The following is a 24,304-nucleotide window of genomic DNA, read 5'->3' as shown; positions in this document are numbered from 1 at the left end:
ATAAAACTTAAATGTTTTATAATAAAATATTTCTAAGATAATAGTTTACCAAGTTTTGAGAAGAATATTGAAAAGTGAATAAAATAGTTTGTTAGCTCCGATCTTTGGCCAGTAAAAGTTTTAACTTCATGCATTTTTAATATCAAATATTATGTACATTATAGTATTTTTTTTACAAAAGTTTTTTTTTAATTTTGACTCAAGAAAATCCAAAATGGAATATTTAAGAAAATTATCTAATTATTTTAAAACTTTTAGCATTATTTTATTTTATATGAAATATTTAAGAGCGGGGCTATTTCAGTAAAATGAAAAAAAACTATTTTTATAATTTTAAATTCAAATTTTAGAGAAAAGACAAAATCTTTATGGCCCCCCGAATGATATTCATTTTCGTTGGATTAAAACCAGTTCTTAGCCATACTGAAAAATCTGGTATCGTATTATAGAAAAACAAAATGAAATAATAAAATTAATCCTGTTTTGTTGTGCCAGACCTACGGTCCTTCTGGGTTAACAAAACTGCAACAACTATCCTTAATTACTTACTTGTAAATTCAACATTCCGAATGTAGTTGAGTAATCTCTTTCCGTCCGGAACTGGATGAATATCTTCACAAATTCTGAATTTACCCGCTAACACACACGCCTAAATATATAATTCGATATATTATCACTTGGATGTTGCACCATATTTTCGTGTTCTATAGTAAAGTGATGCTCGCAGCTGACTAAAATAACATTACCCACATCCCCAGAACCCCATCCTCTCTCTCCTACTGGATGGACGAACTGATCAATAAATGAGGTCTATATTAGCTAGCTAAATTGACGACAAATTTTCCCTTGTCAATATATCCTCCTTTAAACTATATCCATTAATATACATACAAGGATGACAACATCCATAAGTAGCGAAGCACAAAATTTCGTGGATGGGAATGACCGTCATGGTTGTTTTCTTCAAACAACGGGAAATTTAATTTTGATATCTAAAACAGAAAAAATTTTGAAAATCGGATCATAAACACCAAAGATATGGGGAAAAATGTAAAAAATTTGAAAATAGCCAAAACCCTGCAAAAAGGCATTCTGACCATTATTGTTGTTTTCTTCAAACGACGGGAAATTTAATTTTAACATCTTTAACTGAAAAAAATTTGAAAATTGGACTAAAAACACCAAAGATATGGGGGAAAATGTAAAAAAAATATAAAATAGCCAAAAACCTGCAAAAAGGCAGTCTGACCTTCATAGTTGTTTTCTTCAAACGACGGGAAATTTGATTTTGATATCTATAACTGAAAAAATTTTGAAAATCGGTTCATAAACACCAAAGACATGGTGGAAAATGTAAAAATAGCTAAAAACCTGCAAAAAGGCAGTCTGACCGTTATTGTTGTTTTCTCCAAACGACGGAAAATTTAATTTTGATATCTTTAACTGAAAGAATTTTGAAAATCGGACCATAAACACCAAAGATATGGGGGAAAATGTGGAAAATCTAAAAATAGCCTAAAACCTGCTAAAAAGCCGTCCGACCGCCAGTGATGTTTTATAGTTAATTGTGCTCCTTCATGATGGGAATGTTGTCAAAAAATTTTAGAATTCTATCTTTTATAGGAGCTGAGTAAATCCCATTTCCCCCATAGCGTTACGTACTGACGGACTGACTGACGGACTGACGGACGGACGGACAAAGTGAATTATAGAGTAGCTTCGCTACTAAAAAGTGAATTATAGAGTAGCTTCGCTACTAATAACTATTTTAGGGAATAAACAGATAAATTAGAATTGACATGGGGAGAAGCTGAAAAACTTGCCAAAGACAGGAATTCATAGAGGAATAGGGTGTCCGTATTCTCTGGACTTCACAGTCAAATAGAGAGACGCGCCTGTTGATGATGAAACAGACAGACCTTCCCAATTGCAATTATGAGTGGGTTATTGACACCCTCCTACCGCACGCCACTAATGCATTATAGAAGAATTAAGTTAAAATAGATAAATCGATAATAATAGATTTTTTAATAATATTAACAATGTAAAATTATTTAATAAATGTATCTAAAAAAAACAAGAAAATCAATATTTCTCAATAAAAATATTATTAAATTTATTAAAAAGAAGAAATAAAAAAGTAAAATATACACTATTTATTTCATATTTTACGTGAACAAGGATTGCAACATCCAATGCACATTGGGGCAAATCAACCAAAAAGGGATTTAATTATTTAGTACCCTTAAAATTCATCTCACAAAAATTTCATTTTATACTTTTTTGTAGGTAATTTAACAACAAACAAATTTGCTTTTATGTTTTTTTTCTGTCATTTGAAAGGAACATGGAGATAAAGGTCATTTTATGAAGGTAGATAGAGAATTACCAGATTAACCCCTCCCGAAAATAGCCCCCCCCCTTACCCTATCCATCTATCTATCCACCAATCTATCCATCTATCTATCCATCTATCTATCCATCTATCTATCCATCTATCTATCAATCTCTCTATCCATCTATCTATCCATCTATCTATCTATCCATCTATCTATCCATCTGTCTATCCATGTATATATCGATCCATCTATCTATCCATCAACTATTCATCTCTTTATCCATCAACTATCAATTTATCCATCCATCAATCTATCCCTCTATCTACCCATCCATCTATTTATCTGTCTATCCATTTACTTATCCATCTATCTATCCATATATCTATTCATCTACCTATTATTATGAAGGTAGATAGAAAATTACAAGATTAACCCCTCCCGAAAATAGTCCCCCCTTACCCTATCCATCTATCTATCCATCAATCTATCCATCTATCTATCCATCAATCTATCCATCTATCTATCCATATATCTATCCATCTGTCTAACCATCTATCCATCCATCTATCTATCCATCTATCTATCCATCTATCTATCCATCTATCTATCCATCTATCTATCCATCTATCTATCCATCTATCTATCCATCTATCTATCCATCTATCTATCCATCTATCTATCCATCTATCTATCCATCTATCTATCCATCTATCTATCCATCTATCTATCCATCTCTCTATCCATCTCTCTATCCATCTATCTATCCATCTATATATCCATCTATCTATCCATCTATCTATCCATCTATCTATCCATCTCTCTATCCATCTCTCTATCCATCTATATATCGATCCATCTATCTATCCATCAACTATTCATCTCTTTATCCATCAACTATCAATTTATCCATCCATCAATCTATCCCTCTATCTATCCATCCATCTATCCATCTGTCTATCCATTTACTTATCCATCTATCTATCCATATATCTATTCATCTACCTATCCATCTATCTATCCATCAACTATCTTGAATTTCGTGTTTAAAATGTCTAATTAGGGGTTTTGGTTATCAGAGCAATATGAGAATTTTTTAGTAGCGCAGCTACCCTATCACTAGCTTTTTGGGCCCTTTAAAGTGTAACTAGGTTAATTGTAGTCCGATTTTAGTGTTCAAAGTGTCAAATTTGGGGTCATGGAATTCATTTCAGTAGGAGGGGAGGGGATGGTGTAAATGGGGGTGGATAGGGATCCTTATTTTAGCAAGCTACAAGTTTCACTTTATTTTTATGTTTAATAAATCCATTATAAATGTGGGCATGATTAACCTAATTTTTTTTACTAATATCTATATTTATAATGATATTATGATTCTTGTTTACTGTTTATATGTATACTAGCGGCTTCGCCCCTAGCCTTTTAGGGGATTTGCCCCAAGAGGTAATTAAACAAGGATGACAAAATCCATGAAAGAAGCGAAGCTCTGAAATTGAAGGACAAACAAACATTAACACTTGTGAAGTGTCAGAACTGAATATTAATGCATGTCTATACAAAATTGTAATTAAAACTGATTAAATACATGTTACTGTTTAAGTACATACTGACGTTTTTAGGACTTGATTATAGAGATGCTTCGCTTATAACAATAGACGTTATTAAAATAGGAATCAGTATTCAAAAAATCAGATGAATAGGATATTTTAACATTCAAAACCATTATTTGTTGTCAAAAAAGTAAAAATCAGCTTGTTATAAATGGATGTACGGACTTTCTGGTAACGATTATAGAGTTGCTGTGCTTTCTAAGTCGTACCTAACTGTTGTAGAAATCAGCATGAAAAGTTTAAGATCGATAGGACAATTCTAGCCTGTTTAAGTTAAGTAAAAAAGCTAACTGTACCAGACGTACGGACGGACCGACCCTAATTATAGAAATATGAAAAAATTGAGGGGGATTTTTATTTTTGAAAAAGATCTTTAAACAACCACAGGACCAGTAGATATATTCCCTGAAGAGTAGAATTCAATCAGTTTAGTGGTTAGCGAGATCTTAAGGGATGGGCGGACAGACAAACAGACATCAAGCTACTTTGTATTATATATTAACACCTAGGGATCTAAGGAACAAAACAATAACCGATTAATATGTACATCCCCAGGGTCATCTCAAAAAACGCCTATCTCAGAAAACGCCTATCTCAAAAAACGCCCATCTCAGAAAACGCCTATCTCAAAAAAACGCCTATCTCAGAAAACGCCTATCTCAAAAAACGCCTTTTTCATAAAATGCCTACTACATTTTTAAAAAATTAAGCCTAATTTATAACTAGTATTCAATAGAATAACAAAATACTTGTCATTCATGATCTATAGGAAAAAGACATTAAAATACCCTCACCCTATTTTTCCCCCAAAATTCATCATCTATGGAAAGTAAGATTTAACAAAATGTTAAATTGCTTTATAATTTATGATAATTATTGTAACCTTTTTTTTATTTTGAGGAACAGCTATATAATTATAATTAATTTATAATAATTATTCTAAAAACATTTTTTATTTTGAGGAATAGCTATATAATTCTGATAATTTTAAAGCATATCATACTCAATAAATATTTTGTATATTATTTGTGTATGTTAATAATTATATAACATGAATCTAAAATTTATTTTAAGCATAATAAAAACTAGAACAAAATGACACAACATCTTTATGAATGTCTCTTAACAAATTTACTAGGCTTAGTCATATTTACAACATTTCAACCTGATATTCTGTTAATTCAAGATATTAGGTCAAATGATAACATAATAAATAAGAATTATGTTTTATAGAGCTAATAGTTGTTCATCTTATTATAATAACTGAAAAGTAAACTGGGTTGTTTGCAGTAGATATATGAAGTAAAGAAACTCAAAAAATGAATTAACTATGTAAAAGTTTTTGTTATTCAAAATGCTTACAAAAATAAAAAGTGCCTAAGGAATGTACAATAGTGATATTATACTTCAGGGATAGATATTTTAATAAGAAGATTTATAATGTACATATTGTACAATATTCACAATACCTTAGACTGACATGTTTCACTACAAGACAATTTTTTAAAAATGTAGGAGGCATTTTATGAAAAAGGCGTTTTTTGAGATAGGCGTTTTCTGAGATAGGCGTTTTTTGAGATAGGCGTTTTCTGAGATGGGCGTTTTTTGAGATAGGCGTTTTCTGAGATAGGCGTTTTTTGAGTATAGCCCATCCCCAATATTGATACATATTTAATAAATTATATTACAAAATTATTTGTCTGTAGATGACAATTAGTGGTTGAAAAGTTTTGACACTCATCAACAACACTTAATGAACCAACCAATAAAAAATCAATTAAATTTCCTGAAGTTCTTATGCTAACGAATATAAAAACGTTACTATAAAACTTTGAAGTTTGGGGACTAGTGTAATTAACAGTCCCCTCCCTTTCTAAATAAAACTGCTGACTTTAAACATGAATACCCTGTAACTACATAATTTAAAAACAAAGCATTACCAATAGACAGACAGATAGACTACTTGCTAATTTAAATTTAGAATGATTATAAGAACCTCACGTTATTTGCATATTAACTTTACCTTTTCGCAGTGAGGTAGGGGACATTGGGCTGTTTATAACACTAGTCCCCAAAGTTTTACAGTTGTGTGTTCAAACGTTTTAACTACTAACTTTAATCTACAAAAGGGGTAATTTTGTGTATTATCATTGGGGATGTACAACAATTTATTGACCTTTGTCTTATCCCTTTAGATCCCTGATATTTGTAATAATCTATAGAAACGATTATTTAGTAACATTAAAACATCAAACATAAAGAGGTTTAGATTTAGGTTTAGCCCCCCCCCCCCCTCTCCCCCCCATCATTTAGTGCAATAGAACTTGAAAATATTTATTATTAACTTTAATTCTAAGTCAGAATAAATATTTCCCAATATGTCTATGTTTCTGTGTCTTTTATTTATTTGAATTATATCTTAAGTTTTGACTTTAAAAGCGCATTTAAACGCCTTTTCTTACAAGCTTTTCGTGCACCCACGTTCAGAAAACGGGCTAAAAACCCCTACGGGGGCGCGGGGGGGTAAATGAGACCAGTACAGGCGATTATGATATGTCTTTGGGTAATCAAATATCGTATTTTTAGTCGGTGGCAACCAGTGAAAACATGTTTCCTCTTACTGTCTTTTGAAATGTTGATTAAAAAACAAACAAATAAAAACTAAAATCTTGACTTCAACTAGAATTATTTAAGACTAATTTCTTCAATTTGTGTTTTTTTCTTTTATACCGTCAAAATATATGTAATGCATGACTCATCAGAAGTTATTTTGTCTAATTACGTTAATTCTAAGAGATTTTATAATACTTTTAAAATAGTTGGTGAAACACAAAAAGTATGCCTTTTTCTGTAAGAAAATTTTTGCATTTCTTGACTTCCATGCATTAGAATGCTTACTTAAAAAGCGTATTTTTACGATTCCTTTGAAATCTGATGTACATTGGGTATGATAATGCTCATAGAATGTTTAAAACTTGATTTGGGGGTGGTGAATTGTTGCCCCTTGTTGCCCCTATGTGCAATGGAAAAAAGCTTTATATGGATATGTTTCCATTTAAACTGAACAGTTGCTAAACTTATTCTTAGAATAACCATTAATAAAAGAAATTAGGTAACGTGTAGGAATTACGCTTGTCGTTAGGGGAAGTGATGGGTTCGAAGCTCAGTCCAAACCGCGTCATAAATTAAGATGTTAAAGTGTACGAGTACGGAGGAATGCCTTCGCCATAAACAGTGCCTTGGGATACTATCAATGTCTAACTCTACGTTTTAATCAACCATCCCCAGAGGTATTAATAAAATCACTATCTCAGCTATCCATTAGATTCGTACAGACGGACGGGATAAATTTAAATTAAGAAAGTTTCGCTTCATGAATTCAAATATATATGAAATTTAAATCTCTTTTTATACACAAATATTAAATACACATAATTATGATTTAAATTTGATGAAATAAGAAATCCTTATAAAAAAGTAACAGGATGTGTGATTGTATATTTGTTTGTCTGTCTGTGTGTTTGTACCGATGGATCTAGCTAACCGCTGAACCGATCGGGTTCTCCTTAACAGGGTAGCTTCTTATAGGTCTCGGGAATGTTTATAACTGTTTTGGGGAAGGGTAACACCACCCTCCCAAGAGAAATCACAAAAAATATTCTTAGAGACTTAAACACAACATAGAAATCGCAAAATTTTTTAAAACTTTTTCTTTTAAAATTGGCCGTTGGAATTCAACTCCCTTCTTCTAACGTTCACCTAGAGGCCTCTAGGGGCGTATCCGCTAGTAAAATGTAAAGTAGGCTTAGATTTACAAGATTGAGAGGGGTGTAGTTACGATGTAACCAATTTAATATCTATAAAAATAGCTTTAAACCAAGAAATTTGAAGATTTTCAGTATGGCTTCAAAACCGATTAAAATCTGCTGTATTAGAACCGGTTCTTATCCATACTGATAAATCATGTATTACAGACAATTTTCCACTGATATAAAAATAAAAATATGAAATAAATATTAGTTTTTTATACCCAGCCATAGGCCCCTTAAGGTTAACAAAACTGTTTTTAATCTTATAATAATAGATTTTAATATTCGCAGAAAGGTGTCTAGTTTATGGTACGAGGCAATAAATAACTATAAAGGTATGTTTGTTTTGGGAATTTTCCTGTTTTAGTGATATTTAGTAGAAGAGTTAAAAGTAAATTAAATAAACGCTTTGGGAATAGAAAAAAGAAAGCAAAATAAAATCATTGCACAGCAATTGCAAGTAAAAGGAAATCCTCAAGAATTATGTAATTTAAGGATGTTCATGTCCAAGCTTGCTTTTTTTTTGGGGGGTGGAGGGGCACTGTGAGGTGTTTTAGGTTTCGGTTATCTTATGTACTTACAAATATTTTGGTTTTGCACCCCAAAATTTGTTTGAGGGGGGGGGGGTGAAGTAAACACTATACATCCCTTTATTCCCCCCCCCCCTCCCTGGACTTTCCCGATCTCATACAAGGTAAATTAATCATCTGATTCACCACAGGCATTACATTTTATGGTTTGTAGGCTAATTAATTTGTTAAAGATTTAAAAGTTTTCCTAGTCATGGTAAAATCTTCATATCGATCTTGGTGATTTGGTGATTTGTGGCATAACGTTGGGAGCAAATCATCTCTATAATCCAGTCTTCAAATTTCACTGTCCCATAAAAAGTATCATAGATTACAATTTTAAACAGATCTACCTGGATTTTTTTATTGAACCTATAAAATTCTATTTCTTCATACATAAAAGTGGTGTGAGAGATGTCATAGCTTTTTATTTTGAGTGGGGTAAAATGAAAGGTTAAGGGGTTTGATGGGGATAATCTAAGTTTGAGGGGTGTACTGTACACACCTCTTCCCCCCTTGGAGTCTATGGTCACTATGTAACTGTCTATATTCAATTTTCATATTTGTTGAACCTTGTTATCTTATATATATCAATGATAAAGATAGATCACAAAAGTTGTAATATATCTAAAAAGTCTGAAGTGGAAATAAAAGTAAATAGATTACAGGATTTATCATTTTTATTTATAAAGTTTTTCAATTATTCTTTTCTTAAAACAATAAGCAATATCTAGAAATGTTAAAAGTTTGAGAGGGAAGTTATAATAGCGGGAATCACAATAAAATGCACTGATATACCAATCCACTGATATTTTACGCTAGGCTAGGTTACCCCGCGACCGTGGCTCGTCGTCGGAAAGGTGGTAGGTTCGAATCTTGGTCCGACACTGCGTCATAACTAAAGACGTTAAAAATAGTTCCTACTGCTGTTATGTCAGGTGCGTGACATAAATAGTTAGAGTGGGGGAATGCCTTGGCCCCAAAACAGGCGTAACTCACTACCATGCACAGTTAGGACTTCTCAGACAAAGGTCAGGCAATCAAAGGGCTGGTTGTCTGATTGGCAAATGGACGCTTTACACCATAATCATAGGGCTTAGGGCTGACAACCCCATCCCATATCCATTAAAAAGCCACATTGTTACAGAAACACTGACAAATTGTCAGTGGCCTATGCTCCCCCTGTAGAGTGAAAACGGCTTATTACTGGGTTTTATTTAGGTTAAGTTTAGGCCTTAAAAGCACATGAGCGATAATACCCAGTAGAGCCCCTGGCATGGGCAAGAATTAAGTTTCTTCAAGAATTTAAAAAACGGTGGGGAGGGTTTCTGGTAGAAAAAAATTAAGATTGAAATCCCATAATAGGTTGTCTTGAGGTTTTCAGAGAGAGAGAGAGAGAGGAGAAAATGGGCTTTTTATTAAACTAGTCCCCAAAGTTTTATAAAAATGTTTTCTTATTCATTGGCTTGACAACTTTGGGGACCATTTGACAGGTTAGTTCATTAAGTTCGGCCACTGTATTTTCCCTTTAGATCCCTGTAAGGTTTCAACTAATAATTATAATCTATATATGTGAATAATGAGTACAATAATTCTTTGTCCATAGTCCTATCCCCCAACCCCTAATTCATCCAACGCAGATTAACATGTGAGAAAATCTTGAAAAATAATTTAGAATGCTGTTCAAAATTTGTTGACTAAGATTTGCTGAAAGAAAGTTTGCAACTTATTTTACGAGTGTGTTTATGTTATCCCCCCCCCCCTCAGAAATGTTTAATTAAAAATTTGTAATATGTTGGATGATTTGTAAAAAATAATTTTAATTCTTCTATAATGAAATGTTAACACAATGATGAGTAGGAAAAAATAATGAACCAAAATCCAGCGTTATAGGGATAGTACAACTAATCTAAAAATGCTTTTGGTTGTCTTGGACTAAAAATTATAAATTTTTTTCATTTCTTGGTTAATTTTGAAAATTTTGAGTTTTATTGTAATTGTATAAAATGCCTTTAAAAAGTTATTTTCATAGTAGAGGAAGTTTACCCAACAATTGAATTAAATCTCTATTTCCGTAGCTAAATTTCATAAAATTACTTAGGTTAGCCATTATTTCCTAAGTCTTACATGTTTCTTTATATCTTTGTAAGGATAAGAAACCCAAACTCTTGGGCTAGCCTAAATTTGTTAGCCTAATATTTATTGGGCAATGTGTTGATATGTCGTTGGCTGTGCTCGAAAATAAAAGGATTTTGTCGCTGACAATTCTTTTATTTCAAGTTCTTTACAAAACTCTTTATCTTCTCATCTTAAAGTTCATATAATATCAGGAATAAAGGTGAACAAATGGTTAGATATTTTATTATAAAAGAGGGGTTGGTATTATTTGTTTTGGTAATTAAGATTTCTAAGCATTTTATGTGCAATTAAAGAAATAGAGGACATAATATTTATGTAACTCTGCCTACAGGGCTGACACCTGTTCTGATTTCGTATTGGGTCTTTGAAATGAGCTAAAAGCGTCAGAAATATTAACACAGCCACTTCCCAAGTAAAGAACAGACGAAGAAGGTCTTCACCACAGAACCCACAAAGGTTTAAAAATAATAGCCAAATATAACATGCCTAAATTAACGATAGAAGTTTAGAACAATAAGTTACAAACGTATGTTGATATGGAGTCATAGACGTCCAAGGGTGGGTATTAAAGGGTGTATACCCCTCAAATTTTCAAAAACCTCATTTTACTCCCCTCAACAGATCTATAGTAAAGATGTATATACAGACAACTATCTCCATTCCTTTTTCAAAGACCTCTTTAGTCTGCTTCTAAATTATTTTCTGCTACTTGGCTGTGATAATATAAGCGACACAATTGGTTGATTTTCAATGACCCAATGGAAAGGTTGCACAAGGCGGTTGAAATGGGGAGATACAGTTATTTAACCCTTTCTCCCTCTAGTGTTTTACTCTAATCTACCCTCAATATTTTCAAAGTTACATCAAATTTCCTCCTGTAAAACCTTTGAAACCCCTTATTTTACCTCCATCAAAATAAAAAAATTTGGACATCCCTGACCTGCCCTAAATATGATAAATAATGTATAGAAGCTTTGCTTTAAAAAAGTAAATGTATGGTATTGGTATGTGTAGAAGTGAATATATAATAATATGTATAACCAACCATATGTACTGGTCCATTAGTGTCATTTTGTGTAATTCCTATATAGTCAAAAGAATCCATAATAAAGTAGCAAAAAGTGTTTTTTTATAGAGGACAAATAAAATTACTGTTTTAATTTTGCCCTATGTGTAAATTTATTTAAAGGATAATAACCCACCTAATTTTTGTGTTTTATTGGGTGTAAAGTCCTAGATTTATATAATTTTTTTTCTTGGGGGGGGGGATTTGAATTATAAATCCCTCGTAAGTTAGGGTAAAGTTTTAATGAGGGGGAGAAAATTTTAAATTTAAATTGGGGTGCCTTTGAAACCCCACAATTTTTTTGTCAGACTTCAATCTCGAAATTGATAACATATTTTCTACTTGACTTTTATTTAGGAACCTTTATTTGACCTGTCAATATTTATTGTAGTATGTTTGCTTTTAGTTAGTTCACATATAGACTTATAGACAATACTCATATGTGACTATAGATAGATAGTTTAGTTAGTTCACATACAGACTTATAGACAATACTCATATGTGACTATAGATAGATATTTTTTAATTGTTTGAATATCATACCCCCAACCATTAAGGAGGGGGGGTATTTACCCCCCACAAACAATTTTTTTTTTATGGGGAGGGGGTAAATACCCCCCTAAAATAAAAAATCCCTAACAAATAAAATTTTTGCTACTAAATATTTTATTATTAGGTAGGTACCTTTTTACATTATTAAATTACCCCCCCACCCCAAAAAAAAAACAATTTTACCCCGGGGATAAATTTTGGGGGGGATAAAAATATATTACCCTTTCAAACAGATTTCAGGGGGGTAATTACCCCCCCCCTAAAAATTTTACCCTTTTACATTATCAAAATACCCCCCCCGAAAAAAAAAAAAAAATTTTACCCCGGCGGTAAATTTTGGGGGGAATAAAAATATATTACCCTTTCAAACAGATTTCAGGGGGGTAATTACCCCCCCCCCAGGAAATTTTACCCCCGGGGTAAAATTTTTAGGGGGGGGGTGTAAAAAAAGAATTTAACCCCCCCCCCTTTTACCTCCCCCCAAATAAAAATCTTGGACGCCCCTGACTATATCATGATCAGAAACCTAAATTGACGACAAAAATTCCCCTGTCACAATATCCATCCATTGTACTGTACGTACATCCAGGAAAAATCCATAAAGTTAATTTATCCCAATATTATATGCAATACCATCATCCCCACTAAACAGACAGATATATATTGGGGGTGAGCAAACAAAACAAAACTAGAAATTTTCTGAAATTAGTATCCAAAGTCGAATATATCTTGCTGTTATTATTTCAATGTAAAACTTATAAATATTCAAAAAATAAATGCTTAATATTGGTCCTAAGATCGTCCTACAAATTATAGTTTTCCGTGGATATTAAAATGAAAATGAGAAAAGATTGAAACCAGTTTTGTTAGCTCCGAGGAGCTAAATATCCAAACTAACAAAACTGGTGTAAATTCTAAAATTTTTTATTTCAATATTCGTGGAAATTGTCTGTAATTCGATGCTGTACATGATTATTCAGTATTGCTGAAAAACCGTATCTAATCCAGCGGATATTAATCGGTTTCGAAGCCACACTGGAAATTGAATTAACTTTAATAGTAAGTAACAAAAACATAACATGTCAGCTGGCATGATTTTTTTTAATTGCCATGATGTCGACAATGACATAAATCCTCGTTTTTTTGTCGAAAAAATATTGTTGTTTTAAAGGAGTGTATTTTTTGAGTTGGATATCAATCTCCAATAAAGTATAATTATCATAAGATAAAGAATACACAGCCAGACATATTTTCCAGTGAATGCGGTTTCGAAACCGATTAAAATCCGCTGGATTTAAACCGGTTTTCAGCCATTCTGAAAAATTAGACAATTTTCCATGAATATTAAAATAAAATTAATAGCTTGAGCATTGGGCCCCTCAAGGCAAACAAAACTGTATTTTATATTAACTTTTCATTTTAATATCCACGGAAAGATGTCTATAATTCGATGGGATAAATATCTATTATAGAGATGACGTTTAAGAAATAGGAAGGATAAGACATCCCCAAACAAATATAAAAAATTGCATTCGAAGGAAAATTATAAAAAAAAAGAATGACAACATCTATACGTAGCTAAGCTCTAAAATATAAAAAATACTCAGGCATAGAGAAGGAAAAAATGAATAAAAAATAGTATATAATATCAACATTACTAGCGGCTACATACATCCCCTCAATGATACTTGTTTAGGGGAAGGGGGGGTTGGAAGTCCATCTCTCCATTATATTTATTTTTGGGTGGGGTTCCCACTTCTCCTCTCATCTCCCTCATTTTTATGACGTCACATTGATTTTTGACACAATTTGGTCTTCATCGAAAGTTTCAGCAAATTATCTTTAATAAAAACTACGGGCGAACGAATCACCTGGTTCCTAAATAAACAACATATTTTGTGAAGTACCTAATTAAATGACATTAAAAAGTCAATATTCATAACATTAAGGTAATTTATCTCTGAATAACAAAAGATTTTGAGTAGTTAATCATATTAACGGTGCCATAAATAATTATGCTATCCTCGTTTATCTAATATGCCTACAAACAGAATTTATATGTACTGTTTTACATTGTGTTACTTATATAGCATTATTGGTCTAGAGAAAAGCAAATAACATCCAATGTTAAGTAGCTATAGTGCATATAAAAAATGACGTCATACAATACAAATGACCAATGATAGGCAGTACAGATTGCAATAAACTAATGGTAGGCCAGTATAACGTCATTTTTTCTCCAATGTGGAAAATTTTATATTATTAATTCTTTTTTTATTACTGATTCCTATGATGTTAAGGCCAAATGCTGTAAGCCAATTATCTCAAATTTTCGACAGATTTGCAAATTTTTCTTGTCACTTTTTATTTGTTAATATTCAACTGTCCAAAATTTTAAGCTCCACTTTTGAAGGTTTTGTTCAAGCCATCCTTGTTAATATTTAATTGAAACTATAAAAAAAACATTTTTCTGATATTCTATAAGGATATAAAAATCTATTTATTCCTATAAATATTTTTCCAGCATGGCTTGGAAACCGATTAATATCCACTGGATTAGAATCTGTTCTCAACCATACTTGAAAATCATATACAACATCGTATTACAGCCAATTTTCCACGAGTAATGAAATTAAAATTTTAAAATTTATACCAGCTTTGTTAGTTTGGGCCTTCGGTTCTTCGTGCCTCACAAAACTGGTTTTATCTTTTAATTTTTCATTTTAATATCCGCGGAACGCTGTCTAAAATACGAAGCGATAATTAACTAAACTCTGCTAGGTAACTATATGTATATTAAGAAAAGCATACTACTAACTGATTGATTAATTATTCTTCCATACAAGAATAACTGTATTATGTTATTTATATAATATATTCTCATAGGTAAGTTTTCCAAGCTTTTCTATACCTAGGGTAGGTAATAAGCGAATAGATCTAATTGTTAATTTAGGCATTCTACAATTCAAGAATAACATGTTGATTACTATAACAATTAACGGAGAGTCAATTTGCTTTTTATTACATTTTAATGCAAAGTTTTCATATTCGATTGTTTTTAAAAAAAATTTTATACCTAAGATGATTGGAAATAATATCATAACTAAAGAATCTTTATGATTCTATGTCTTAAAATGTAAAAATATTGGATCCATATTAAGTACCTATCCTATGCTTAAATGATTTCGGAATAGATTTATTGCAATGTTAATCTATCCTAAAATCAGTCAATATTGACCATATAGATATAAGATTTGCTTTTATGGATGTTACCATCCTTGTTTAGGTATAAATACACATATTTATGTACACACTATAATTTTATATTATTCTTAACTAAGCATCTACTTTTACATGAATATATTCAGAACTTAATAAGCAGAATATAGAATTTTAAATATAAACAAAATTGTAAATAAATTTGTTGCAAAATACCACATACTATAATAATACATGTACATTTTGAAGTACCTTATTATAGATATGCATCGCTTGTACCTTGTTGTCCCAGGAACCAGTGTTCCAAAAAAAATGAATGAGATAATAATATCATACAAAAAAATTATTTTCAAAACAGTTAAAAATCAGCAAGTTTTAATTTATTGTAAAAATTTACATATTAGCTCCGTATTCTAAATCGTACCTAACTGTTACAGGAATGATTATGCAAAGTTTGAAATAGAATTGGTAATTTTAACATGCTCTCCTATAGGAGCTCTACGTCACGCAGACAGACCCTAATGATAGAAATTAATAAAAAAAGGGATACTATTGACTCACCCTCAGGGCTTCTTCTTTTGTAGAGAACATATCTTGATTATCACAGCAGACATCCAGTATTAGGTTATGTAGGGAGTGGGCCATAGCATATACAGCATCAACTAGATACATATATTATATAAGATAGATAGATAGATATAGAGACATCCAGTATTAGATTATGTAGGGAGTGGGCCATAGCATATACAGCATCAACTAGATAATGTATTATATAAGATAGATAGATAGATATAGAGACATCCAGTATTAGATTATGTAGGGAGTGGGCCATAGCATATACAGCATCAACTAGATACATATATATATTAGATAGATAGATATAGATAGACATACAGTATTAGGTTATGCATGTAGTTGGTTGTCTTCAGGGGGGGGGGGGGATGGCACAATTCTCCCCCAACAACAAAAATAATTTTAGTTAAAAAAAAGAAAAAGTAAATCAAGAAAGGTCTTTTTAGGGGGTAGAAATTTTTTCTAGGTACGATTTCTCTTGCAAGGGTGGTGGTATCCTACCCCAAAAAAGTTTTAAACCTTCCATGGGCCTGTAAGAAGCTCTATCCTTCTATAAAAGTAAAAGTATCTTTGTCTGTGTGTCTGTTTGTTTGTACCGAAGGATATCGGTAACCGCTGAGCCGATCGGGTTCTCCTTAACAGGGTAGCTTCTCATAGGTCCCGGAAAGGTTTATAACTATTTTAAGGGAGGGTACCACCACCCTCCTAAGAGAAATCGCCCCTAGAAAAAAAATACCACCCCCAAAACAAAATTTTTTGTTGTTGATTTTTTAACTAAAATCTAAAAAAGAGGGGAGGTAACCCCTCCCCTCCCCCAAAAAAATCTAAAATAATAAATTGGATTAACAAATTTGACTCTCCACTCTTTCAAGTGCCCCTAGAGGCAACTAGGGGCGTAGCCGATAGTAGTTAAAATAGTACCAGATCGTTTCAGCAGTTAGCGAGATCCTTCGGTGCACACAGAAATATTAGGAGAACTAATGGTAGTATGTTAAAACTTTAAATTGCTTGCTTATTTTGTACATTTTTAAATTTTGTTGATTCTTATAACTAATTCTAAGAATTATTGCATGTTTGAGTAAATATAATTAAAACTTATATTGATGGGTCTAACTTTTTAACACTGAAATGAGATTAACTTTTAACTTTTTCTCTGCTAGTTTCGCAAGTATTAATATTTAGTAATCAAGCAATTATAAAAGCATGTTAGATGGTACGTCAGTTTGTCTGTCATGCTCTGGGTTTTTCTAGTTTTAGGCAGGTTGGGGGTGTCCCATCCCTCAGAAAAATAGCTTAAAACCATCACAGGAGCAGTAAGTTAATTCCCTCTGAAGAGTAGAGCCTAATAGGTTCAGCAGTTACTGAGATTTTACAAAAAATGTAATACATTTTTTTTTTTTGGGGGGGGGGGTGGGTTTTTCTAGTTTTTGGGCAGGTTGGGGGTGTCCCCTCACTCAGGAACATAGCTTAAAACCATCACAGGAGCAGTAGGTAAATTCCCTAAAGAGTAGAGCCTAGTAGGTTCAGCGATAACTTCAGACGGACAGACATCAAGCTACATTGTATTATAGATAACTTATCATATCTGTCTATACGTCAGTTATGCTCACTTTTTTCTTCCATCTGCTTGATTGTACTTAAAACTTTTTTATAAAGGAGATCAATCTTAATACTCAGACGTTGTATTAAATTTAATTATGTTTTGAAGATGCTACATTGGGAAAAAGTGAAATATATAAAACTGAATTATATAAAAGTCTATTGAGTGGTTTTAGATTTGCCTTTTTTAGTGTGTTTACATTACAGCACAGAGAAAAATATATTTTCAAGTCATTATTTTGAAGGATCTCTTAAAAAAATAAATATGTTTAAGTTTTCTTTCCTTTTTTACAGACGGAGTTTTTGAGCTTAGGATCCCCCTTAGGATCTTTGTTTTAAAATAAATTAAAAACTAGTGCTAGGGGGTATTTCTTTCGTTTATTTTTATTATTTTAAGTCAGGTTTTGGAACCGCAGGTATAAGCCCCACAGGATTAGAGCTACATTAGGGACTAGGCCAATAGAACAAAACTAGACTCCCTTATTTTAAGTTTATTTTAATGATAAGGGGGTCAATTCTTTTCCACTCTTGGAAATAATTGTTTCAGTATTTCATATTTATTTTTCTATCTAAACATTCACCTAACTTGATCAAAATAATTCAATCAATGGGAGACTATAATAAAATTAACATACGTTGGAAACTTTTTAGATAGAAATAGATATCTTGATAAAGATAGATAGATAATTAGATATAGTTAGATAGCTAGTTAGTTATATGAAGATAGCAAATGTTATATAGATATATAACAATGGATAGATATTAGATAGATAACTATAGAGGAAGAAATAAGATAAAAATTTAAAAAATTCTTTTACTTTTAACATTCAGCTAAACTACAAGACCGAAGAGGGTGCAAAGTCCACCGAAATATATTTCAATAAATAACTAAGAAGTATCAAAGACTTTTTCACTAAGTGAATTTATCATAAAAAATTCTAACCTTAATAAAATAAATAAATAATAATCATCACTGGATTTTTAAAAATTAGATGGATAATAATAATAAAATAAAAATACTTAAGACTTAAAACGAGATAAATATAGCTTCATAGATAGATAATTAAATGAATCTAGGTCCCAGATTAGTAACTAGATTAACATGCTAATATAAGAACAAATAATTCAATTATTGTTAAAAATGGAGGCAAAAAATATGTTTAATTAAGTGCTATGTTATCCCTACATTGAAAGAGATGACTAATTAATGACACATACTATAATTTAATTAATACCAGGAAAATATAAGAAACGGGATTAAAACCGTGTGTAAGCCTCATTGAAATGGTCATATCATAATTCAGCTGGATGTCTAAATCTGTTCCATCTTTTTGGAATTTTTTGTTTTGCAAAATGGGCTAGTGTATAATCTATTTAAAGTCCAAAAAAGTAAATTTATAAAAAAGGGAATTTAAAAACTGGGGCGACTAAAAATTAAAAAGTTTTTTTTTATAATCTAACATATACACTAATATAATCTAAGGGCACTATGATAGCATTTACTATAATAACGGTATACAACATTTCTCAGTCAGTCAGTAGAGGAAGATAATATTTGTAGAGGTGCTAGGCATATAAAAAAAACTACTTACTGACAAAAGGTACAAGCCCCTCTTGTCTGTGCTTATCAAGACCTTCGTTACCAGTACAATCTATGTCTGTCCCTTCGCCATAACCAGAACCAAACTTAATAGATAGTTACATATATATTAACCATATAGAAAGATAGATAGATGGATGGATATTGGATAGATGGATATAAATCTATATATGTTCCTTCGCCATAACCAGAACCAAACTAGATAGATAGTTACATATGAATAGATAGAAAGATAAAAATATACTAGATAGATCACGGCTGGTTTTTTATTAAATGAATAAGTTAGGGTACAATGTTTGGCACTTTCGATATAAGTAAATGATAATAACAAAGCCACAGAATACGATAATACCTTCAGAAAAATCGATGAAAATAGTTTTCATACTAAATTTTGGTTTTTTATATTTTTTCTAAAATGTCATGACAGAAGATGTAAAATGTCGTCTTAGTTTTTTGAAAGGATTAATCTTCTCTGAAATCTAAATTATCAAAATATTTTTTTTGGTAAATGATTATACGATATATGTCAAACATTTTATCAAAAAGAAATATTTAAAATTGTGAAGTAGAAACCTGAATAATTTTTCTTGTGGAAATAGCTTTCTGCAAATGTTGATAAACATATGTCTGCTAGCATTAAGATGTTTGTACTGTCAATACACGTTGGGTTTTATTTAAAGAATTTCTTTAAAATGTTGTTTTTACCTTGTATACCAATAACGCAATATTTGCTATCAGAAAACCCCCATACCCCCCAATCAACTAAGACTCGCCTACGGCCCGATCTTTTAGGATTGCTTTGTAATTCGCATTTTTGAAAGTCTTTCAACAGTATACACAGCAAGTTCTCTCTTTTTTAACTAACTTTCCGAATCATATACCTAAAGCATTTGAATTGACAAAGGTTATGCTAATATTTTTACCATTCAAGTTTATTTAATATTCTAATAAATAGCGCAACCCTCCAAGTTATGGCTACTTTTCATGAACATATGATCTAAAGAATAAGCTCTGACGCAATGTCATATAAGGATATTATAATATTCATTAAAAAAATTGTTATTTTTGCATATATGTTACATTTTACAGTGTTTTGTGGCTCAAAAGAAAGACAACTAAAATTTATTTCATATTATATAGTTTAAATTGCATAAGATAACCTAGAAATTGTAAAAAAGTCCCTTTCTTTTTTTGTCGTAAAACAGAAATTAACAAAGATTTTTATTAAAAAACACCTTAGTGTAAAAATTAAAAATTTTAAATATGGTCACAAAAAGATTCAATTAGTTTATTAAATGTTTCATTTTCAGCAAATGACGATTAATCTCTATTACAAAGAATAAAGTGTAAAAAGATATTCTCGTTTTAATTTTAAGCAACTTAAAATGCATTTTAATACCTTTTAATGATTTATTTTTTAAAACATCATTTTATAAAATGTTATTGATTTTTAAAGTTATATATTAGAATGTTTTTAAATTTTGTTAACATTTTGTTTTAAATGTAGAAAATTGGTAATTCTAAACATTCAAAAAATGATTTTATTAAATTTTCATCACTTAAATTGCATGTTTGATGAAATTTTCAACTGATAATTCAAGAAAAATCGTTTAAGTTTTATTATATTTTACTTTGAAATGTTAAAAAATATAATTATTGTCAAAAATGTGGAAGTTATACTTTCCTCAAAAAAAGACCTAAAACATGCAAATTAACACGTGTAATGAGATTTTTTTTCTTTCAGGTTTAATTTTAAGTAATTATTGATATTTTTTGTAAAAAGGATTTTATATAAAAAGTTTTAAAACTCGAGTTATGTAGTGGTTCTAAAAAAGGTTGCGAATTTATGCAATTTTCTTGCAAAAAAAAATTTTCTAGGATTTTAAAAATAGCAAAGGGTGTTATTAGACGTACTTACAGATACAATTGCTAAGTCATTTTGGCCAAACACTAAAATAAAGTTTTGACATCTGAGGGCCTAACCGTGAGATATAAAGAAATCTTTATCTGTATCTTCGCCATAACCAGAACCAAACTAAATAGATAGTTACATATGAATACTAATAGATAGAAAGATAAAAATATAATAGATAGATATAAAGAAATCTTTATCTGTATCTTCGCCATAACCAGAACCAAACTAAATAGATAGTTACATAAGAATACTAATAGATAGAAAGATAAAAATATACTAGATAGATATAAAGAAATCTTTATCTGTATCTTCGCCATAACCATAACCAAACTAGATAGATAGTTACATATGAATAGATAGAAAGATAAAAAAATAATAGATAGATAGAAAGATACAAATATACTAGATACATATAAAGAAATCTTTATCTGTATCTTCGCCATAACAAACTAGATAGATTGATACATATATATAAATAGATAGATAGATGGATAGATATTGGATAGATGTATATAAATCTATTTCTGTATCTTCGCCCTAACCAGAACCAAACTAAATAGATAGATACATAAATGAAGAGAGAGGGGACAATGGGCTGTTGAATGTTTAATCGTTTCAATCAATAAGTTTAATCTACAGATGGGGTAATTTTGTGTATCATCATTGGGTATGTATATCAATGTATTAGCCATTGTCTTATCCCTGCTTATATATCATAGACAGATATAAAACTCTTTATAATGCCTATATTCTTACATGACGTCATTCGGGTTACTTTGGCCCAAAGTTTTTTTTTAATTTATCCTTTTTTCACAGGCATTATAATTAACTTCAAATATACTGGATATATTGATACTGAAGTATCCAAAACGATACGATACGGTACATGTGTTTTCAGTATGGCTTAGAACCGGTTGTGATCCAGCGGATATTATTCGGTTTAGAAGCCATACTGGAAATATACATATATATATAATTTCTTACCCTGCATCTATGATGTTTAGACCAAAATTCTCGAAACCAAGGATTTCTACAATTAACCTAAAATATTGTTAATACTAATTCATCAAAATATTGTTTAAAACTTCTCTTTAAACATTTAGAAAAATTTGTGATTCTAATTTGACACTGTAAACTATTGTAAAATGTATAAAATTGAGCTTAATAAAGTAAGATAAGTTAAATGGATTTCTTTACCTGGCGACTTTTCTTTTCTCTCTCAGTGCATTCAGATCCAACCGATGGTCTTAGAGCTTTGAAATATTCATCGAAACCTAAAAAAAGTACATATAAAAAACCGGCCACTTATCTATCTTATCCCTCTAAAATTCTGCCTCTAATTTTAATTGTTTGAAAAGTATAGTTTAAAAATATTTAAAGTACAATTACAAATATGCAACTTTTAGAAAGATAAAAAATACTTTTTAGGTTCCATTAATGATAAGCGTAGTAATAGAGTTAATATTGACAATTTTATTACTACAGGGTGTTTTTTTTTAATAGGGCAGAAGTATTGCTTAATATAACCCACTTGCCATTGACAGAAATTAATAATCTATATATTCATTTCTTAATTGGGTTGGGGAGTTTTGTATAAGAAAAAAAATGCTTAGCGATTTTCAACAAATTATGCTATAAAAACAGTTTTTTTTTCAAAGTATCTGTTTTTGGAAGATTTTTGGATCATTTAAAGGGTGTGCAAAAATGCGTACATTATTAAAATTCAAATTGCGCGGCTTGTGTTAATAGTAGAAAAATATCGTTAGAATCGTAATAAACTCTAGTTTTTGGGGTGTTTAAGTAATATTCCTGTGCTACGTATAGTTTAGGAGCTACGTGGTAAAATGTCCCAACTTACTTAAAACTTTTTAACCTTTCTCACATTTTCCAACGAAGCTTCTATACTACAAATAGAATGATTATGATACAAATATATTCAAAATCTAGAGTTTATGAAAATTCTAATGGTATGCATAACATTTTACTACTATTAACACAAGCTGCGCAATTTGATTTTGAAAAATGTGCGCATTTTTTCACACTCTTTAAATTGGCTATGATCCAAAATTCTTTCCAAAATAGGTACTTTGGAAAAACCGGTTTTTAAGGCATAATTTGTTGAAAATCGCTAAATATTTTTTCTTATACAAAACTCCCCAACCCAATGAAGAAATTAAGATATAAATTATCGACTTCTATCAATGGCAAGTGGGTTAAATTAAGTAATATTTTTGTTCTATTAAAAAGCACCCTGTAATATAGTCTTTTGAAGGATAGGTAGAAAGAGACAGAATAATCAAAGCATTTAATCTGTTTTCTGTTTCCTAAAAGTAAAAAAATGACATCATTATTTTAACTCGTCAGAAGAAAACTTAGAAGGAAAGCCAGCTAAATAAAAAAATAGAGACATATAACTATACTAGCTATCTAAATATATAGATAATAGATGGCTGGGTTGATCAAACCAAGATCTAAATTATTCATATGAGTCTTCTCACAACCTTTCACCTTTCTGTTCCTATAATAAATCTAAATTTAGGCCTTTAAGATCTCTAAAACTTCCTAATATTCTACATATGTTGTGACTGTTTTTAAGTTTAGCATAAGATTTTTACTGAAAGGGCTAGAAAAAAACCTTCCCAAGACTTAAATCTGAAATTAAAATAGCCCAAATCCAGCACAGGACCTTTGTGAAGCTTACCTAAAATATAGAACCCAATTGATTCAGTGTTATTAAGATCTTAAGCTTCAGACAAAAAACTTTACTACTTTATATAATAAAAGTAGCATCTAGTGGCTATGTATCCATCACAGGACCTATGTGAAGCTTACCTTGAATATAGAACCCAAACAATTTAGTTATATTAAAATCTTAACCTTCAGATAAAAAAAAAACTTTCTTCTTTATATAAAGGGTATTATTGTTCATTTTTTATGTTTATATTGCATTTCTGAATGTGTCTAAATATAAACAAAATCTTTGTCTGCTAGAAATTCTTAAATTCTTTGCTTAATTGTATGTACCCGTAATAAAAGCATCACCAAAGTAGACCTACTAAACTCCATTATATTTATGCTGAACTCAGAGTGTTTATATAATTTGTAAAAAAAAGTCTTCAACCTAATGATACAATTTTCACATTGTGAGTTGTCTCTATAGATATATGACATGTATCTTTTCTGCCGTTCAGAACAAAAATAAAGCCAGCATTTTTTTACTTTTTCAAAGCCTCAACTGACCCACCCAAAAGCATCTAGCTGTTGAGCCCTGGTTAACATAACAATAACTGTATAAGTATAGATATATAATCCAGACA

The 24,304-nt window shown here is 30.8% G+C and overlaps 1 protein-coding gene across 1 annotated transcript in view; it reads right to left on the bottom strand.

Annotated features, from left to right (window-relative positions):
* LOC145328485 (metabotropic glutamate receptor 7-like) overlaps positions 1-24,304 on the bottom strand; it is a 131,590-nt gene that overhangs the window by 58,517 nt on the left and 48,769 nt on the right. Inside the window, exons 17-21 of the mRNA XM_080172187.1 lie at positions 22,185-22,261; positions 21,972-22,028; positions 19,065-19,158; positions 15,862-15,962; positions 550-649 (exon numbers count right to left, since the gene is read on the bottom strand). Of these exons, the coding sequence (XP_080028313.1) occupies positions 550-649; positions 15,862-15,962; positions 19,065-19,158; positions 21,972-22,028; positions 22,185-22,261 (429 nt within the window). The remainder of the gene's footprint in view (positions 1-549; positions 650-15,861; positions 15,963-19,064; positions 19,159-21,971; positions 22,029-22,184; positions 22,262-24,304) is intronic.

Source organism: Acartia tonsa, chromosome 9, assembly GCF_053477335.1.
Source record: "Acartia tonsa isolate MP-2025a chromosome 9, ASM5347733v1, whole genome shotgun sequence".
NCBI classification, from domain to species: Eukaryota; Metazoa; Arthropoda; class Copepoda; order Calanoida; family Acartiidae; genus Acartia; species Acartia tonsa.
Note: the sequence above shows the minus strand (reverse complement) of the source record. Positions and strands in the feature narration are given on the sequence as shown.